The sequence below is a fragment of the Stenella coeruleoalba genome, assembly GCF_951394435.1.
Source record: "Stenella coeruleoalba genome assembly, chromosome: 18".
NCBI lineage: Eukaryota > Metazoa > Chordata > Mammalia > Artiodactyla > Delphinidae > Stenella > Stenella coeruleoalba.
Genome location: NC_137164.1, coordinates 62812474 through 62834814, shown reverse-complemented (window position 1 = coordinate 62834814; position 22341 = coordinate 62812474). Strand labels below are relative to the sequence as shown.

General features: G+C 40.2%; 1 protein-coding gene across 6 annotated transcripts in view; it reads right to left on the bottom strand.

Moving 5' to 3' along the window:
* The window catches only part of GPC6 (glypican 6), a 1079647-nt gene that overhangs the window by 97871 nt on the left and 959435 nt on the right, over positions 1–22341 (bottom strand). For all 6 annotated transcript variants that reach the window (XM_079902538.1, XM_079902543.1, XM_079902542.1 and 3 more), the window contains one exon: positions 15744–15874. In XM_079902538.1, coding sequence (XP_079758664.1) covers positions 15744–15874 — 131 coding nt within the window. The remainder of the gene's footprint in view (positions 1–15743; positions 15875–22341) is intronic.

The window sequence follows — 22341 nt, the reverse complement described above, 5'->3', positions numbered from 1 at the left end:
AAAGCGGGAGCACTTTGTCTTGGCATTCCTCGAGGTTGGCCTTAACACACTATTGATTATTCTTCTCTCACACAATTTCTGAAGCCGATGGTGTAAACCAGTGTGATAAAGCTAGTGCGCCCCTTTCTGCCCACCGCCTAAATCACCTCCCAGCGGCAAGGTCGTTGCTGATGGAGGGCATTAGCATTTCCAAAGCTCCAGGGTTCGGTTGAGTGTGCTATTCTGGATTGCTTCGAAAATGACAGCTGACTTTTAAAAAAGTATAAAGCCTAGGGCAAAACAATATTAATGGCTTTGCTGAGATTTCTTGAAGCTGGGCACATGGAAAGAGTTAACAGGCCTTCTTAATTTGCCTTTTGGGAAGAACCTGGCTCACTGGCTTAAGTTAAATCAAAGGAAGAAGAAATTCCCTGAAAGAATATTAGTGTCCCAGGGGAGATATTTCATTGTAACAAAAAACCTTACCAGTTGTATGATTTTTTTTTGTTTTTTGGGGAGAGTGTTAATTATAACGATAGAACATAGGTAAGTCAATATAGCTTTCTGCTCGTAGCTTTCTGTTATCTATATCAGGCTTGGATTTTGAAGATGATTTCAGTGCAGAAATTGCTGGGTCTATGATCTATGATCCAAATTGAAGACAGAGGTTTCTAATTACTATGGAAACAACACCTAACCCCATAATCAGATGGAAACCTTCATAGAAATCTGTCACAATATGTGAAGATATGAATCATGAAGGGCCTTCAGCACAGACTGTAGTATACCCTTAGAGAAAGGGAATTGTCTTAAGAGATAACCTTTAGTGTGGAAATGCAAAGCTTAGGGATCAAGAGCTGTTTTTCAGAAACTTACAAAACCTAAAAAAAAAAAAAACAACACAAAGATACCAGAACATCAGCGTACCCTGTCTTTGTTCGGGAATGATTTAAAACACCCGTATGATTCTCATGTAGAGAATGTATCTTAAACAGCATATATCCGTCAAATAACTTAGATGACATGCAAAGTGAAAATTAATAATTTCATTTTCAATACGTGCAATCTGTTAGCTAGACAAAATATTTTTCAAACATGGGTTTCATGGGGTCGTTGACAGAAGGAATTCCCATGCAGAACATTTGGACTGTCTCACACAATGTTTTTGAGCCTGCTATAGCAGCAGTATAGTTAGGCAAAGTTCTGGGCCTCCTGAGGTCCAGGGCTCTATTCCTATAAAGGACCAGTTAGCCTTCTTCCTGGTGGTCTGGGTGCCCCAATATTCTGTATTTTGAATAAGGGTAGAAACAGATGAGGAATAATGTGAGGGGGAAAGTTCTTAGTTTCAATGAGTCTGTAGATCAAGGTTCTCCCCCAGGGAGTGGTCAGGACTGCAGATACAGATTCAGATCATTAGCCTAAAGATGGTATTTAAAACCCCGAAACTGGCTACACTCACCGAGGGCAGGTATGCAGACAGGTGACAGGAGGAGCTGAGAACAGCCCAGTGCCACGTCAGCATTCAGAGGACCTCCCTGAACCTTAGTTTCCTCCTCTGTCAAATGGGAATAATAATATTATTTACCACACAGATAGGCTGTGATGATAAAATGCAATAATACCTAAGGCAGGAAAATAGAAGTCAGTGTTTGGAAAAGTAAGTGCTTGATAATAATTAGCTAATTATATCATTCTGCGATCGGTTCTTTCTAGTTCTGTTTTCTGAGTAAGGAGATTTGAGGGGGGAAAATGTCTGGGCTGATGTTTCTTAAATGTCTTCCACAAAATATTATTTCCCGGGCTGTTAACAGCTGTTACATAAGCAATGGATTCCACGTGTCCAAGTTAAATGAGGTACCTTAGCAGGGCTTCATCAGGGTAACATGTGTTTTGACTCGTCAAAAGGAAGAAGCTCATTTGTAGTGTTTTCCAAAAACTATCTGGCCAAGGGTTCTCCAGGAATTCTTACAAGGTGTTCCAGGGAACATACCAGGACACACTGGGAAGTCTGCTCTAATTAGCTAAGAGGAGAAGTGATTCAGATGTAACTGCACTTACCTAGAGGTATTTGTGAAGCCACTCCCCGCTCCACTACCTTTAACTCAAGAGAAGAAATATTATACAGGTCTTCTCTTTACAACAGAACTTTCCGGAGGATATGGCTTCAGGCTAAGTCACCTTGTCGTGGAACAAATCATTAGCTCTGCTCCTTGAAAAAATGGAATCAGTACTACCTCCTGCCTGGCTCCCTCCAAGGAACATTGAAAAGGATAATTAGATAATTTGGAAGTCCCAGTGTAGACAGATGCTACAGAGGTACAAAGAAATTATCCTTCCCACCTAGCAGACTCGCAAAACCTGTAGATTTCGGGAATATATAGCTTGGGAATCCTCTCTCTTAAGAGGATTACTAAGATAACGTCTCTGAAGTATGTTGGCATTCTGAGATGAAAGAAGCTGACCTTAAAGATAGAAAGTGCTGAAAGAAGAGACATTTTATTGTTTGGAGAAACAAGAAAGAGAGGGGGTGTGGTGAGAACAGGTTGGAGTGCTGTCTCAGGTTTCCAAGTACAAGCATTATTCCTTTAAGAACATCGCAGCATCTTAACAGATTTCCTTAAAATAAATAACACAGTGTGCACTTTTTCAGAGGCATCCAAGCTTTTACCTCCCTGTCCCCTTTACGTTCTGCGGGTTGACTGTACATTCACCAAAGTCATTACTGGCAATCTGAGAAGCAACGGCTGCACAGCGGTCCTGTCTCAGCCCGTGTGTGTGTTTTTTTAAAAATTTATCTTCTCAGTTTCTACTCAGTGGGTTTTTATTCTGGTGCGAAAGATGTTGCTATTCCCATACATCATTTTGAAATTTGCAAACAAAACTCTAATCTTGTATAGTAGTAGGGGTGACAGTTTATGCTACCTAGATTTAATTGGACTTGATGTTTTGAGAATGATGTTTTATTTACTTATTAGATTCTAATTTACATTAGAGTGTTAATGAGTGAACTGTTTGTTAGATGACCACTTGGGGAATTCAAATCTATCCCATTTGTTCCCAAGGAAACAGAAGCTATCACATCTGATGGGCTCTGCATATATTTTGTCCAAGTGTGGCCACTTCTTTCACGAGAGCCAAGTATAATAGGAGGGTGACCAATAAGGGTCTAAAAGCTTGGAGTCCTGCTTTCCGTCCTTCTCCTTACACCTGTGTGGCGCAGGGGTACTATGTTGTCCCCAAATCTCAAGGCTGTTGTGAAGATAAAATAATATGATACGTAGAAAAGACACTGAAGCAATGAGGTAAAAAGATGTACTATTATTTTACCGACGTAATCTATAATCAAATAGGACAATAACAGGTAACAAATCAAATCTAGGGACTATGCAGAGTGATGCGTGAATAATTTAAGATCTATGAAGAATAAGACCTTATACATTTTGTTCACCATTGTATCCCAGAATCTGTAAGAGTTCCTAGCACACAGTATGTGTTTAGAAAATCAGAGATGAAAGATTATAAGTAAAATTGTTAGTTGTAATTTCTGCCTTTTGCAAACATTTATTGAAGTCAATTAGGAGGTAGATTTCTGTAATGAGAAAGAAAAGACAGGAAAGGAAAGAGAAATAATACTTATTGAGTGTCTATGATGGACCAGACTCAGGGCTACGTGTTTCATACACGTATCTCAGCAGTCAGTTATCTCAAAATCAAAGTTGAACCCTTCTTCCTTAGGCTTCAGAAAATACAATGAATTATCCATCCATATTAAAAAAAAAAAGATATCTCCTATACTCCACTTACTATGCCAACTTAAGGCAAAACCAAATCACCAACTTGGTTTAACTGATAACTAGAACCAAAAAATCCGGTTTCTTTCTTTTTTTGCTGTACGCAGGCCTCTCACTTCTGTGGCCTCTCTCGTTGTGGAGCTTCCCGGACCGGGACATGAACCTGTGTCCCCTGCATCGGCAGGCGGACTCACAACCACTGCGCCACCAGGGAAGCCCCCGGTTTCTTTCTTTTTTTTTTTTTAATTGAAATATAGTTGCTTTATTATGTGCCGATCTCTGCTGCACAGCAAAGTGACTCAGTTTTACACATATATACATTCTTTTTCAAAATATTCTTTTCCATAATGGCTTATCCCAGGAGATATAGTTCCCTGTGTTACACAGCAGGACCTTGTTGTTTAAAAAAGCTGGTTTCTTGCTCATGTGATAATAGCTACTTGCTGTGCTTGATGGGACAATTAGAGAGCAGAAGACTTCGTGTATAAAATAGGCTTGGCTCTAACTGTTGGGAGGCGAGTTGAGAGCAAGTCTTCTGGAGAGAAGCGGCTGCTTCCCGATCTCCCCATCCTGTAAAAAGCAGCAGAGCCTGCACACAGTTGTATCACAGCCCAGTTACTCATCATCTAGGTTCAGCTCAGAGCTGGGGGCCTGTTCTCAAAGCGGAAGTGAAACGTGAAGACTGAAATGGGTGTCAAGGGTGCGTCCACATATCCTCATTCAACGATGCAAGTAAGTTAAAATATTTAAAAACCCATTTCATTAGAAGCAGTAGCAAGGAGAGCTCCATCATCACCATGACACAAGATTAAACTAGACACCCCAGGGCCTCATTTTTGCACATTTTTTTCTGGTTCCTAACAACAATCTGCTAATATCCTAAGAAGTGTTTTCCTGAATATAAACTTAAAACATTTTAATAATGACTTCTTTCTTTAGATATAAAATCATTATACTCATCATACATTTTAAAAATCAGCATTTTTTATTTTATTTTTTAATTTTTATCAGTGTGCCAATTTTCCTGATGGATTGCCTTTCAAGAAAACAGGCTTTCATCCTCTGACTCCGAATAATCTCTCTTCTTCTCTCTCTTCTTTCCTCTTCCCTTCCCTCTCCCCCTACTTCCTCTCTCCATCTCTTCCTCTCTTTTTCTTTGCTCTCTGATTCATGCTTCTGTTTCCTTAAAGATTGATTACAGTGGTCCTTTGGCCAAGCTCTCTAGCAAACTCAGAGTCCCTGGATGGGTCCAGGATTCTGTGTAGAGAATTCTGGGTTGGACTGAATCAAGTCAAGTTAGCGCTTTCGGTTTTGGCTACTTTGCATTCATTGGCTTCAGTTTTCAAAAGCCAGTGATTGTGTCGGTTTCAAGGATTTAAACATCTACTCCTGATGCCTATGCAGCTTGCTTTCAGAAAAATCTGTCAGATGGGTTGCATACTTCCTAAAATCATTTCTTCAATAAAAGCAAATTCCTTCCATTTGCTGGAGAAGATGATTTTTTTTCCCGGAAGGTTCTGCATTCCTTCAACAGCAGAACACCTTGCTATTGCCTCCAAAATGGTGAGCAGGGAGGAGTGACAAGGAGCTGAAAAAAACATATTTTGAGTGTGGGGAGAAAAAAACCCTAACTCTGTTGGCCTCACTAAATTGTTATTTCATATGCTCTTTGTTTACAAGGTTGAAAGCAATTCTTTAAGATCACTTTGCAGAATTTACATACATGTGTAAATTTCAACAGCCTGGCTCTGTATCATTCATTCAAACTACTATTCAACGAATCTTTGTAGAGTGTCACTAAGGCCAGACTTAGGTGCTGGGGATGTGTCAGCTGGACATGTCCCTGATCTCATGAGGGTTCTGACAAGAAATCAGGCAATTAGAGTAGAATGTAGTAAATGCTATGGGAGCACCCACAAGAGGCAGCTAACCCAGACCGGACAGTCAGAGAAAGCATCTCAGGAGAGCAGCCATGTGCTGGAACGGGCTCATAAGACCACGTGTTAAATTTTCAGGAATTGCAAGCCAGTCATTAAACAGAGTGATTATTAAAAGTTAGACTGTATACATTTAAAATCATATAAATTATACTAAAAGCAAAGGTAATATATACTGAAAATTCATTACTTCCTAATTATTTTACCATTATTTATGCTCCTGTGGTTATGTATGCCAAGTATGCCAAGTGTACCCGTAAGGGGGAAAATGTTACATTGTGGTCTGCTACTATGTTCAGTTGACATTATGTTGGTAGCTTGAAACTTACACCCCAGAAATTGGCAAACACTATAAACTAGCATGTTTTTTGCACAGAGAGCTGGTTGTACAAACACTTCCCAGTATAACACTGAATCTTGCCAGGAAAGTGAAGAAATAGTTGGATTATGCCTGGTGAATGCTGTGTATTTGGGGTGGGGGAATGGGGAGGATAGAAAGAATGTTTCAGGATGGGGAACAACAGCACATGCAAAAACTTAGAGATGAGAAAGGATGCTTCTTCCAAGCAACAGAGCCTAGGCCATTTGTACGTCTGGTGCACACAGAGGTTCTCTCACCTCCTAGACTAAAACTTTTACTAGGACTCGTGCTCTGTTGTTGGTTTTATTCACCACCATGTCCACAGCGTCTAGCACTGGGCTCGGCAGACAATCAGTGCTCAACAGTTACCTGAATAATTTAAGGTGGGGAGAGTGGTGAGTGGTGGATCCAGAGGGGCAGGCCGAGGACTTCATCGTGCAGGAACGTGTCTGGGTTTTATTCAAATGGCAACGGGGAACCATGGAAAGATATTAAGCAGGGGAGTAATGTGAACATATTTGCATTTTCAGCAATCCCTCTGGCTACAGCGTGGGGAGTGGATTGGAGTAGGGGAAAGCCAGAGGCAGGGAATTAATTAGGAGGCTATAATCCATGTGCTGAGATGATAAAATTAGGGGAGCCACTGTGGATGGATTCAAAAGAAATTTAGAATGACCGCTTAATGGGTTTCATTATGGATTGACTGTGAGGGCCAAGGGGATGGGGGGAGTTGAGGGGTCAGCTGGGTGTCTAGCTAGGACACAAGAGCTGGAGGGGGGGGACGTTCTCTGGGATGGAGAAACCTGGGGAAGGAAGGGTTAATGGGAGGACAGTGAGCTTGGTTTTGGACAGGTGTGTCTGAGGTGGCGGGTGCCCGTGTGTAGCACGCAGTTGGATAAACAGGTGTAATCAGGAGAGTAATCTGGGCTGGAGAGAGATTTGGGATGAAAACTCCTACCTTTGCTGTAGCCAACCCAGAAAATTGTGTCTGAGATGTTTCAAATTTTCTACACAACAACTCTTTTTGTGACCTATCCCCATGAACCCCGTGTTTTAAAAACATTTTGTTTAGTTAACAGATTACATGTATTAATAAAGAAATGATTGATTTTCAAAGGGCATCTCAGCTATTGGCTGATGTTTAAGATATATTCTGGAACGATAAGGAGGCAAAATAAAAGAGGGGAGTAAAATGTGTTAGAAAAAAAAGACCCACAGAAAGCCATATGTAATTCCAAATTTTCTGGCAGAACGAGTTGCTATAAACTCACAGAGGTAACTCCTTCACACGTGTAACTACAGGCTGGCTGGGGTAATGACTCCATCAGGATCAAACCATACCGCATAGTCCCGAGTAGAAGGAAAGTGCTAAGAGTCGGGGATAACTGTGTATTTGTGAAACTGGTCAGAGGCCACTGAAGTTCCTCTAATGCAGTAGTCTGCTGCCCATGGGAAGCATGGCTCTAGGGAAGCAGTTTCTCCTCTGTCAAGGCAGGAGGAGGTTGGAAGAAGACTTTCTTTCAGGAAAGCAAGACGGTATCTTGCTCTGTTTCTAAGAACGCACTGAGTGTTAAAAAGTGAAGTGAGTTTCCATCACCTATTCTTGAGTAGACTTCATTAAATGTAATCTTCTCATTTTTGCCCTGAAGTTAACGTGAAAAAAAATCTTAAGATAAATTTCCAAAGGTTAGAGATAATCAGGAGTTTCCCTTTATAATCAAAAGGAGAAAAAACATTTTTTTTAAAAAAAAACCTTTTACGTGGAAGCAAAGTTAAAACTGTCTCGCTTTGGATGCACTTCCTATACATGCATCATAAGCATTCTTTTTCAAACCTTCATTTTGCTTTAAAAGAAAAGGTGTCTTTTTCCCCACCTTGTATCTAGCATCTGAAAAACCTGGCTTAGTGGTCCAGTGATGTTAACACACAGGAAAGAAACAGATTCTGGTTTTCTGTAGAGAAATGAAGAAATCAAAGAATCAAAGATGTTTCAAGGTCACTGCTTCTTGGTGGAATATTATAAGTGAGAACTGGCGGGCAGAATACTAGCTTTGAAATTTGAATAAACAGAAAAAGTATTCTGAATCTAGAAGTCATTGAGAACTTGCTCTTTTCAAAACGAAAGAGGAAATAGAAATAGAACTCAAAGCTTTATAAAGTGAAGGGCCGTGTGCTTTTTTCTCAGAGATCAGGCAGAAGGGACGGAACCACTTGTCAAGGGAATAGGCCAATTACCCCCTTCATGTAAGAATAATGTGAGGTTAGGCTGAGGCCGCTGACATTCCTCTAAAACCCTTTGCTCTGCTGGCATTAGTGCCACCGATAGGCATGGACAAGAGTTGGGCTGCTGTCATCACCTCCATCCACTCCACTCTGCCCTCAAGCCCACTTTCCCCCAAAGGCCTTGTTGATGAGATGTTTACTCAGTGCCACGTGCCATGTCGTAGGCCATGCAGAAATATATGTCCCTTTCCAGGTGAGTCTCTGCCATTGAACATAATGCCAGGCGTGAGTGGATTCAAATGCAGGTGTGTGACTCTCAAATCTGCTCTTCTGATCTTAGATGCTAGTGACAAGCTGACAGACCATCACGGATGAGGCAATACCACAGAGTCAAAGCTCTTTAGAATTTACGTAGCATAGGCATTTTCCATAATAACAATGAAAATACTTAACTCGATGAGTAGTTTTGATTTGACAAATTCCACGCTAAGCATTTTACATGGATTATATCATTTTACCCTCAAACAACTTTATGAGTAGATAATACTACTTCCTCATTTTTAATGTGAGTTAATTGAGTTTGGACAGAGAAATAATTTGCCCCAACTCACACAACTAGTAAAAACCAGATCCCAGGGCTGTCTGACGTCAAAATCTGATCTTGCAACGTTTATGCTATTTTAAAGAATACAGGACTAATTTCAAGTATATTTTAAGGTATTTTCTATTCCTTATTGTTGAAGTCTTTCTGGCATTATACTTTCATGTTCTGAATTCAACTCGACAAAATGTATTGTTGCTTCCATGTGTAAAATGGCACGTTAGAATGGTTTTCTGTAGAATGTAAGAGTGAGTAAAATAACGTATAATTCTGGGAAGGAGCAGACAAGTATACAAATAATCATAACACAAGGAATAATGTGCCCACTGCCTTAAGAAGGGCACACGTAACACAGGGGCTCAAAGAAAGGAATGGTAAATGCTATTGGAATAAAAATATACTTATTTGAAGTATAACTTCAAATAAGTATATTTTTGAAGTATAACTTCAAAAGTATATACTTATTTGTTCTTATATCTGAAGGAAGATATTTTTTCCATGTGAACTCCCAGGATATTATTTATACCTGAATGCTTTGAAAGGAAAAAGTTCCAGAGATAAGAAAAATATCTGAATGCTAGAAAAAGAAACCTAATCGTTACCGAAGAGATAATGTTCATAAAGCTGTAAACTGATAGAGCTGGAAAGGGGACATTTGCATTAACCCCTCTCTTTACAGATGAGGAAACTAAGACCCATTAGCTAAAGGCAGAAATTATTACATTCTCCTTTCTGTCCTCTTAGCTTTTTTCGTCTTCATCTGAGCTGTAGATTCGGAAAGAATTGTCTGGAGAAAATTAAGTAACTGAAGGCCATGCTGCTCTTCTGTAATGGGTTCTACCCTCGTCTGTAATAAGTATTAGTTGAATGGATGGTTTCAATTGGAATTTAATAAGAATCCCTTCTTAATTTAGATTATATCTGACAAACCAATCTTTTCCTGGATTAGGTTTGAAATTATTCCTAATACAGTTAAATTATATATAGTGAGATCAGTTTCATCTTCCCTGATAGGACAGAAAGGAGATTATCAACACATCTGAAATTCACAGGCAGAGACACTCAGCAAGTTTAGTTCTCCTTTCCTTTGGAGAATTTTCTCAAACCTGCAAAGTTCAGAACTCCTTTGATTTGGGTGGTTAACAGAAATGGTGGGATAATGAGGACCCTTTCCTGTCATTGATGAAGATTGTGAACTTGGTGAACGTAATAAGCACTGGTTGGGGCTTGAAGAACTGACAACTTGTGTTTCTCTTCAGTAGGTTTCCCTACTGGTCAGAAACACTCATCATTAGTATCATAACCAGTAGCAGGCTTCAGGCAACAGTCTTCCCTTAGATGGCTGGTTCCTCCAATGCTGCACTACATCTGGTCCATCTGGTGGGGAGATACATACTGAGGAAACAGTGGCTTGCTGGGAAAATCCTTTTCTTTGGATAAGACAGTTCTGGGCTGCAGTCCCAGCTCTGCCACTTCTTAGTTGCCTGACCGCAGACAAGCAACTTAATCTCTCTAAATTTAACATTCTTTACTTATAAAATGAGGAAATGAAGGCTTTACAAGATTGCAGTAGGATTTGAAATAAATATATAAGGCATCTAAAAAGAGACTGATGCTTGGGCAGAGAATCTGTTTTGTCCTCTACCATATTCCTTGTGCCTGGTACATGAAGGCTATTTACTGAATGAAATATAGTAGGTACTCAACCAATGGTAACCATGATGATTGTCATTGTTACTAAGTGATTGTGCAAAAAGAAACCAAGAAAAATTTTAATATGTTATTGTCCCTAGTCTTAAAAATATGTATATAAATAATATTATATGTTAATATAATGATATATGTTATAAATTACATAATATATATAATATAATATTATATAAAGGACACACAAATCAAGAGTTTGAAATAAATGCCATAATGTTATTACCAAAATATTGTAACTTGATTATACAACTTGGAATAGCCAATGTATTTTTTGAAAGGAATATCCGTGTGCCTTACCCTCAAACAGCTTAGCTGTGGGCTAAATGGGAAAGGAAAAAGGATGTGACTCTACCTATAAAAACAGATCTGAAATTTGAGACTGAACACACATGATGAGAATAGCTCTCTTCATTAATCTGTAATTTCTGTAATTCAGGATCTCACTGATTAGGTACAAAAAACTAGCTGTTCCTACACCTGAAACTTACATAATATTGAACACCAACTACACCTCAATAAAAAAAATGAGCTGTTCCCTCCTATAGATATGATGAGGACTGCTGCAATTAGAGGAGAGGAATTTCATATCTGAAACTGATGTGTTCCTCTCTGCCTTCAGATAGAAGAAGGGAGAAAAAAGTAGACTTTTATATTTTGTACTATTAAAGCTCTAGGAAAGGTTGGAAGCAATGAATGATGAGGCTAATAAGAGAAATATTTCATTAGCATTTAGCATGGTGGGAAGTACTGGGTATAGTCGTAAAGGGAATCAGAGAGAAAGACAGACAACTTGAATTCTCCTGGCTTTGCCGTCTCTGTTTCCTTATCGTCTCAGGCAGGTTTTTACTGAAGGCTATTGAACTTTCTCTCTCTCTCTTTTTTTTTTTTTTTGCTTTTTATTTTTTAACATCTTTATTGGAGTATAATTGCTTTACAATGCTGTGTTAGTTTCTGCTGCATAACAAAGTGAATCAGCTATATGTATACATATATCCCCGTATCTCCTCCCTCTTGCCTCTCCCTCCGGCCCTCCCTATTCTTTTACTACTTGATCTATTCAGTGAAATGTTTACTAAATCCCACCCTTGTGTGGGATTGGCTCTGTAGGCACCTGCATCATTAAGATGCAGAGATGAGCAACGTGGGATCTGGAATCAGACACTCCTCTGTGTACTCCTTCAAACACTATGAGACCTTTGTAATAAGCTCCTTAACTTTTCTAAGGCTTAGTTTCCATATTTGGAAGATAAGGGGGGAAGATCCATGTCATCACAAGCACTGTTATAAATATTACATAATATAAACCATGTAAAGCACAGTACAGTCCTGGCAGTAAGCGTTCAACCCATATGAGCTGGTAGTTATAAACATTGCTGCTTTTCTCAACGTGCCTCTGGGAATGACTTCCATCAGGAACTGCTGTAATAAGGTAAATGATTTTCCAAGGAGAAGTTGCCAATCGTATCCTGGAGTAAAAAGTCATTTTAATTTGTGAGCTTCACAACCCTCAGGGTGTCTGGCCCCCCAATTAGGGAATAGCTTCTGGCCTCACCGGAAGCTCTGCTATCAGAAATTAACAAAGTCGCTGGTTATGCGAATGCTCCAGGCAAAGTCTGGAAATCCAGAATTTCAAATTTGATAAGACTGTTTATCAACAATGACTGAGGGCTCCTTGGCAAAAGGAAAAATTCAGCCGTCCAGTTCTTAGCTAGAATATAGATTTTAGACTTTAGTTCATGCATAATTTCATGGATGTGGCTTATGTGGAAAATGAAACTGCATGTTTCCAAATTCCATTCCCTTGAAGAAATAAAACCTCTTTCAGAACATGTCCATTCCATCCACAGATCCTGTTGGTGTTTTCTGCTAAAGTTATCCAAATTTCAACCCCCTAATTAACAACCTCTCCACCATACTAAAGGCTGGCTTTGGTCCTTTCTCCACACTGTCCCCTAGATGAGACCCTGTCTCCCATCCCTCTTTCCTACAGAGCTTAGCTGCCCTCCTCTCTCTCCTCCCTAAACTCACTCCATCTCCTTCTCTCTAGGTCAAGACTATCAAATACATTTCTTTTTTTTTTTTTTTGGTTTCTAGCTTAGTTGAGATTTTTGGTACTACTGTTTTATGATCCTTCAGACTGTATCCTGTCATGAGTGTACTCTTACATGCCCTACATTATTTCTATTCTTTCTTTCTTTCTCTTTCTTTCTTTTTCTTTCTTTCTTTCTTTCTTTCTTTTTCTTCCTTCCTTCCTTCCCTCCCTCCCTCCCTCCCTCCCTCTCTCTCTCTCTCTCTCTCTCTTTCTCTATCTCTTTCTCTCTTTCTTTTTCCACACTTCACGGCTTGTGGGATCTCAGTTCCCTGACCAGGGATTGAACCTGGGCCACGGCAGTGAAAGCACCAAGTCCTAACCACTGGTCCGCCAGGGAATTTCCCATTATTTCTATTCTTGATTTAGATATTTCTTACAACGAAAGGTGTCTTTTTCAAAGTGCATGCCTTATTAACAGCCATAATATTATAATGTGGTTGGACAACTTCCATAAAAATGTCTCATCCGCATTCTGGTATGAAAGAGAGTCCATCTGACCTCTTAGAGAATTTTTAATAGAAAAAGTTGACTTGAACACGTATGCACACATACCAATGGAAAGCTCTGCTTCTAAGGAGTGTGTGATGTTCTCAAACCACAGACACTTCTGTGTTTTCATGTCCTCTTCTCTAGGGCTGTTTTGAACATCAGTTACTATCGAGCCTGGTTACTCAAGCACTGCTGGGATATTTGGCCTCTCAAAACAACATTAATTGGTTTCTAGGCAATAGATTTGAGAGGGATAGATAACTGCTTTTCTTTCATGGGAAAGAAAGAAAATGGCTTTTCATGCAACTCCCAAATGTGCTATTTCCCCAATAGGTGATAGCACCTTGGAGTATACTTCTTTACACAGGCTAACCCAAGCTCACTAAAACCCGAAACTAGGCCTGTGACACTCTCAGCCCATCTGTCTCCCAAGGAGAGAGAGAAAGGGGCCCAGGCCAGATTCCTTCTCACCCTACTTTCAGCCCAAAGCTAGTTTGATTCATACTCAGCCAAGGAGACCTAGTCAGATTCCATGGATTTATTCCTGCTCAGCAATTTCTCCCTACCACCTGTCTCCTTCTCTTTGATTATATGTGAAATCTTTTCCACAAAGGATTTTAAACACTGAAGAAAGCTAAACACGTAACTCTTTGCCTGACATATTTTTGTGTGAACGACTTTCAATTAAAATGCAGTCACTCCGTCATCAGGTTGAAAGGACTGATGCCGATTTGGTTAGTGTTTCAGGACAGGGAGATTGGTGGAAAGAACAGAAGGGCACTGTGTAGTCATCCGTGTGGATAAAAGGGGCGATGAAGGAAAAGGCCAGAGACTCACTGCAAACTTCTAAATTTTGCTTAAGGAAGGTCCTATTTATTCTCAGCTGGGTGGGGACAAATAAAAATTGTGCAGGTCCATGTCCTGGCTGCTGTGAATAGGGCTGCAATGAACATTGGGGTGCATGTGTCTTTGTGAATTACGGTTTTCTCTGGGTATATACCCAGTAGTGGGATTGCTGGGTCATATGGTAGTTCTATTTTTAGTTTTTTAAGGAACCTCAATACTGTTCTCCATAGTGGCTGTATCAATTTACATTCTTACCAACAGTGCAAGAGGGTTCCCTTTTCACCACACCCTCTCCAGCATTTGTTGTATGTAGATTTTCTGATGATGCCCATTCTAACTGGTGTGAGGTGATACCTCATTGTAGTTTGGATTTGCATTTCTCTAATAATTAGTGATGTTGAGCATCTTTTCATGTGCTTTTTAGCCATCTGTATGTCTTCTTTGGAGAGATGTCTATTTAGATCTTCCATCTATTTTTGATTGGTTTGTTTTTTGATATTGAGCTGCCTGAGCAGTTTGTATATTTGGGACATTAATCCCTTGTCGGTCACATTGTTTGCAAATATTCTCTCCCATTCTGAGGACATGGAAACAACCTAAATGTCCATTGACAGATGAATGGATGAAGAAGATGTGGTACATATATACAATGGAATATTACGCAGCCATCAAAAAGAATTAAATAATGCCATCTGCAGCAACATGGGTAGACCTAGAGATTGTCATGCTGAGTGAAGTCATCGGACAGAGAAAGACAAATATCATATGATATCACTTATATGTGGAATCTGAAAAAAGGGTACAAATGAACTTACCTACAAAACAGAAACAGAGCCACAGATGTAGAAAACAAACTTATGGTTACCAGGGGTAAGGGTGGGAGGGATAAATTGGAAACTGGGATGGACATATACACACTACTATGTATAAAATAGATAACTAATAAGAACCTACTGTATAGCATAGGGAACTCTACTCAATACTTGGTAATGGCTTATATGGGAAAATAATTTTAAAAAGAGCGTATATATGTATGTGTATAAGTGATTCACTTTGCTGTATACCTGAAACTAGTATAACGTTGCAAATCAACTAGACTCCAATAAAAATTTTGAAAAAATTAAAAAAAATTGTACTTCTGATATTTGTGTTCTGCAGCTGCAAACCCAGAATCCTCGTCTCTTTGGATTTATAAAAATATACTATTTTTAAAAATGTGTGTTCGACTTCATCCAAAGGGGCGTTTTCCTCTGAAGATTCATTAATGAGGGTTCCATTATAGCCTTACAAAAGGAAGTCAGATGGAATGTTTAAAAATTTACAAGCAAACACAGAGAACATGTGCCTGGTCTGTGCAGCTGAAGACGTAATTAGAAGTTCCTAGAGAGTGAGAACAGGGTGCAGACATTTCAACCATCAAAAAGAAAATTCCCCCCAAATGGCTCACAAATGTGAGGGATTAGTCAATATACTTGGGGCTCTCCAACACTTTTTAGCAGCCAATAATTTCTTCATGATTAACTGCAAACTAAAAGCTTCCTTCCTTTCTCAATGCCATTTTGTTAGACAGTTATAATGAAGTAGCAAACTTGTCACGGGAGAGGAAAAGCTCACGGATAAGGTATTAGAATCTATAATCCTGGCCGACATATCCAGTTACTTCAGTTTCAGATTACTGCACTTTCTTTATTAGCAGACAAATGACTAAGGCAAATACCTTTGCAGACACCTGCATGCTGTTCTCTTGCATGTTCATGATGGCTTCAGAGATCTTGACGTCTATTGGGTCCATGACCGACTCAATGTTGAATGGTCCTTCCAGTCGCTCTGCCACCAAGAGCATTGCATCTGTTAAAACACAGGAACGTGATTTATTTGAGAACTGGGAACCCCAGCTTCTAACCTGCGTTTAAACATTTCCCACAGGACCGGCTGAAAAATGACCACTCATTCAAATTCTGTATTTGCTTTTATGTAGTTCAAAATGGAATTGATGACTCAGTCTTACAGGAGTATTTTATTTTATTTCATTTGAAGGCTTAAAATTATTTTACATATATAGAACCAGGCCTGAAAATGAGAAAATAAGTTCAAATTAAGAGAGTTGAATATACCTAACTCTTTCAAGTGAAGTTAAAGAAAAATCAGGTCAGGTTCAAAAGTGGAGTTAACCTCTTTTCTTCCAGAGTATGGAGAAAACTGAGAATATTGAAGACGTGTAAATGTGAGAGTTTGGGGGATGCGCTATCGTCAAGACCCAATTTAAGCATATCTGCGTGTATGAAGCATTTCTGGATTTCCCAAGAAGGACAGACCTGTCCCTGCTTGGTGCTGTCACTCTACCTAGCATGCCCTTCTGTTTTTTGTTTGTTTGTTTGTTTTTTACATCTTTATTGGAGTATAATTGCTTTACAATGGTGTGTTAGTTTCTGCTTTATAACAAAGTGAATCAGTTATACATATACATATGTTCCCGTATCTCTTCCCTCTTGCGTCTCCCTCCCTCCCACCCTCCCTATCCCACCCCTCCAGGCGGTCACAAACCACTGAGCTGATCTCCCTGTGCTACGCAGCTGCTTCCCACTAGGGCTTTCTGTTTTTAACACTTTGACACACTCTGGGAATAGAGAAGCTTCTCTTACTTGGTTTTGCATATTCAAGGCTTATTATGGTGCCTATTGCATTGTAAGCTTTCAAGAAATGTCTGTGAAATTATACTGAACTGAACTAAAGTACTGCTTGGGAAGCTTTAGTTTTCTGGAGAAGATGCTAATAGTGATATGGAGGCAAGAGCTGTGAATTAGGAGTGAGTTGCACTGGGTTCCCAACCCTGCCACTAAGCAGCTGGACGGCTTTTGGAAAAATCTCTGAGCTTACTGGGCCAAAGATTAGAGAGGTGCATAAAAGGGACCTGGGATGAAGAGTCTCCCGGTGTCTACGGTGAGTAGCACGCGAGGCAATATGCCCATTCCTCTGCAAACTGGCCCAGTTTTGTTCTTAGCATCCAGGACATAGTTTGGTAACTTGTCTCCACCAGGACTGACAACTAGAACTTTCTGTGATGATGAAAATGTGCCTATTGAAACTTGAAATGTGGCTAACGTGATTGAAGAATTAAATTGTTAACAAAGTAATTTGCCCTTAACTAATCTAAATATAATTAAAAATATCCCCTTGGGACCAGCGGCTACCATATTAGATGGGGCAGCCTAGACTTTTAACATGTAGACGCAATAGCCCTCACATTTTTTTTTTTTTTTTTTTCGGGTACGAGGGCCTCTCACTGTTGTGGCCTCTCCCGTTGCGGAGCACAGGCTCCGGACGTGCAGGCTCAGTGGCCATGGTTCACGGGCCCAGCCACTCCGCGGCATGTGGGATCTTCCCGGACCGGGGCACGAATCCACATCCCCTGCATCGGCAGGCGGACTCTCAACCACTGTGCCACCAGGGAAGCCCAGCCCTCACATAAAGCTCTTGGGAGCCAACCTTAAAACGCTGTCCCTTTTCAAAATAATACATGTTTATTATCAGACACTTAGAAAATACAGAAAAGAAAAATGAAGGAGAGAAATACACCCACAATCCCACTTCCCAGAATAACACTATAAACGGTTTAGTATATGCCCTGTGTTTATTTTTCCTTTGAACATGAATATTTTAAGAATGCAACTGAAAATATACCATACAGCTATCATACACCATACAGACACTCTTTCTAAATGTAATATATTATTAATGTAACATGCTGTTTATAGCAGCTGCTTTTTAGTATTAGTGCGAGGAAACCAAATTTTATATTTATTACATACCCTACCATGCTCAACCAAGTGTCACCATCAAAATTTCTTCAGGGTTATAAGTAGTTATGAATTAGGCACGTGAGAAACCTTTCAAGATAGATGAATTTTTATAAGAAGGTGCTGTCTGGGAAGCAGAGTCACATTTTTAAAAAACATCAGGCTTTGTACACATCAGCTTTTATACTATCAACTGGCTTTCCCAGCCAGACCTCATAACGGGGTCTTTGGTCTCCTCCCTGTGCAATGAACGAGACTAAAAGCATCCAGGGCAGCACTTGAGCATCAGGGAGGTCCCGCTATCCCACCCCTATCCCCCGTACTCGGTCCCATATTTTTCTTATGGACACGAGTCACACGAAAAACCTAAGTGTGAACAAGGACTCATAAAAAACTTGAACAACAAATTTGCTGATTTTTCCCTTAATGCAGATCTATCTGTGTATGTTACATCAGGACATTATAACAAAAGTAGTCATTTCTCTGGATCTTAATGACCTAATTATCTGGCAATATGGACAGAGGATGCACCTTGTTTGGTTGTAGTATTTTCATATTAAAGATGTTTTCTCCTTTAAGGTTTTAAAAGGTGGCCTGAGAGCTGTGCTGTTTCTTTTATATCTTTATATCTATGTTGTGTATTTATAAAAAATAATCCCCTTTACGGTTAGACTTTCCAACAGGCTTTTTGATGAAGATTAATTATGATGAATGAACAAGTTTCTCTAGATGGGTGTATTCTGCTAGAAGAACAAGGAATCTTTGTACAGGAAAAAGAATTGGTCCTATGGAATTATCCAACAAATGCAGTTAATGGAACTGATAACTATGGGATACTTAATGGTGTGTTTTAGACAAGTATTTGCATAAATCATTATACAAAGAGTACTGGTCTATCACAGTATATTTATCCAACACTAACGGGTTGAGTTGCGGTAGTAATAACATTAGCTCTACCGGAAGTCTGTAGGCAGGAGTGCTCTGGGCAAAAAGGACGAGCTTTGGGTTGGATCAGAAGGACTCAGCAGACTGTCACAGTTGGAAATGATGGGGTCTAAAATATCTCTGAGAAGGTTCTCTTCTTTAAATTAAAACAGTCCCTTCTCTACCGGACATTCCAATAAGTCTGGCAAAAAGCTGTTCGATTCGTATCCCAAAGTCAAGGAACTTCTCTTTGGTGATTTCAATCTTTTGGTTCCCTGTTCCTCTCCCACCACAGAGCTCACCTTTTAGCTTCTGGGGTCTGCAAACTCAGCTCTTCTTTTTTGACTCCAACCATGAAAAGGGTGACCCTCTCCCAAGCAGTTGCCTGCTTGGTCTTGGAAAATGGCCATCCTACTGATGGTCCTGTATCTTAAACGTGTAATCAAATGGCCACATTTATGCAAATTGGTTGGCCCTGAATTTCCATTCTTTATCTCAATTCATTTGCTTTGTTATACAAACTCATTTAAGGTGATACATTTTTAGATGTAGATATATGTCTTTATTTTTCTTTTAATTTAAATCACCAGTCGGAATATGCTACTTTAAGCTATCTGGTTTAATTTTTTAAAAATACACTAAAAATCACTTCAATAAGTAAAGTTAGAGTCTATTTTGAAGACTCAAAGGCCAATATAGATCGGCTCAAAACCTCAGAACCATCGTTAAGAGTAGTAATGTGCATGCAGTTAACGATACTGTATTGTATGCTTAAACATTCGTTAAGAGGGTGGATTTCATGTTAGGTGTTTCCCCCCCCCCCCCCCACACACAAAGAATAGTAATGACTCTGTGCTGATCAACTACAGAAGTTCTTATTAATCAATCAAACTACCTGTTGATAAATCATTAACTAGTATAAACGTACCCCAATATATTGAAGCACTATATTGCTTTTATAAAGAAATACATGCATTCTTCTAATTCCTGGAAAAGCTCAGATAAAACTGTGTGGGAAACATTTGGATAGAATCACATGTACGCACTGACTATAGCCATACGCAGGGCTTTGGTTAGAATGAGAGGAAGGCTGGCAGAGGGACGTATACGCAGGGTTTTGGTTAGACTGAGAGGAAGGCTGGCAGAGGGACGTAAATAGTGGTTTTCTGGGCTCATATTTTTCCAACTCAAAGTTTTTTGTGAAAATAAGTTAATTGATAGAAGGCCAGATAAACCTACACAAATAACTGGTATGTCGACGACCATAAGTAGAAAAAAAATACATGTCTTCTTATAACATAACCATCCCTCCCCTCAATCGATTCCCCTGTTCCATTGTTCTAAATGTACGTGACTGGATTCCCCAGGGTCACAAAAAGAAAAGCAGCTTTTCAGAAAATTCCTCTAATATTTTGCATTTCCACTATAAAGGGTCATGCTCACAGCAACTGCCTTTAGGAATCTAGTTTAGACACATTACAAGGTGAGAAAGTGGCAGTGGAAGGCCAGAGTCCTCAGCCCTGGGACTTGGAACAGGCCTGCAAGCGGATGGTGGCTCTTCCTCGGACCCCAGACCCCAGATGGCAAGAGGGTGTGCGTGGTCCATCTGCGTCCACTGAGCAGACAAGCGCATCCCTGCTTGGCCAGTTTGCCTCCCACCTGCTGGGCAAGTCTGTCACCAGTTAAGCTCCCCAGGTGTCAGGAGAACCTTTTCTCTCCTTTAGGGCTGGGGGAAGCCATGCCTCTCTCTCCTTCCAAAGCAAACACAGAATACTTTTAAGACACCAAGGCGGTAGTCAGTAAGTTTCTCTGAAACCAATTAAGTCACAACAACGGCCATAATTTCCTCCAGAGGCTGCCATCCTGCGCTATCTTAATTATCTTCCTGCCATTTACATTTTGAAATATTTGGAACTTTATTTTTAACTGTGCTCTTGGAGCTGTTATCTATTGCCAATTAAACCAGGGCAGTTCTAGAATGTCAGCTAATGATCAGCTGGTCCTTTCTATACATATCTCCTGTGTTGTCCACGTTTTGTTTCTCTTTAAGCAAAGGACTACTGTCTTGCTCAAGCAGTATACATAACTTTTGTTTCTAAATGCAGAATGACATTTGGATGGATTAGAAGTAACTGGTATCTCAGCATGAGGTTCTGATGCCCAGAGAGATGGGATGACCCTGTTAGCATACCAGAGACATGTATAGCAGCTCAGCAAGAAGGTGTCCCCTCAAAGCCTGCAGGTAAAGCTACACCTCTGGGTCAAGGCATTCACATCAGCATGCACTTTCTGGTTAGGAGTGAGGAAACCTGACTCTGGTGAGATGGACTCAGGTGCCTGGGTTTCCATTTGGGTTTGTCCACTAAATGCCTGAGAGATAATATGTGTCACTTAATACACAGAGGCCCATTTTCTTCATCTATTTAGTAGAGATTATGACAATCTCTACCTAATTGTGGTACATTAGGAAATCAAATGAGATGGTTCTTGTAAAGTAGTTAGCGCAATGCCTGGCATACAACAAAGGTTAGCTACTATAAGGCACTATCTCTGGGCAGTGGAAGCAGAAAGGAGATGACCAACTGGCAAGATATTTTGGTGGAAGTATTGCCAGCAATTGATGTGAGGAGTAAGGGAGTAGAAGGCACAAGGATGGCTTTAAGATGTATAGCTGGTGTTCTTTTGTATGTTAAATTAATGTTTTGATAATAACTGCTCTTTGATGGATGCGTTCATTACCGAGAGATATAAAACTGTATTATTTTCTCACAATGGGTCCCTTTGCCCATTAAAGATCACTACAAAGTCTTCGACTCACTTCCCATTGAGAGGTAGGGTTTATGTCCCATGCCCTTGAATCTGGGTGGGCTCTGTCACTGCTGTGACTATTAGCATACAGTGGAAGGGATGCTGTCAGTTTCCAGAGCAGGTAGTTAAAAAGACTTCAGCTTCTACTTTCTCTCTTGTGAGACTCTACTCTGAGATCATCATGCTGGGCTGGCCACATACAGGCACTCCAGGGAACAGTCCCCGCTGGGCCCAGATTTCTGGCCACCCTTGCTGTTATAAACAAAATATTTGTGTCCTCACCGTAATTTATGTGTTGAAACCTAATCCCCAAGGTATCTGGAAGTAGGGCCTTTGAGAGGTGATTAGGTCATGAGGGCTGAGCCCTCATGAATGGGATTAGTGCCCTTATCAAAGAGACCCAGAGAGCTCCCTTGTCCTTTCCATCATGTGAGGACACAGTGAGAGGATGGCAATCTGTGGATCAGGAAGCAGGCTTCACCAGACACAGAATCTGCCTTGATCTAGGACTTCCCAGCATTCAGAACTGTGAGAGGTAAATGTTTTCTGTTTAAGCCACTCAGTCTATGATACTTTTGTTTTAGCAGCTCCAATGGACTGAGACTCCTGCCAGGGTGCCAGACGTGTGAGTGAGGCCATTTAGACCAGCCCATCTGCCAGCTGATTACCACCTAGTGACCCCAGTCAACACCACATGGGGCAGAAGAATCAGCCAGCTGAGTCTTCCCAAATTCCTGATCCACTGTACTGTGGTTTACATTACTATGGCTGTTATTTTAAACTGCT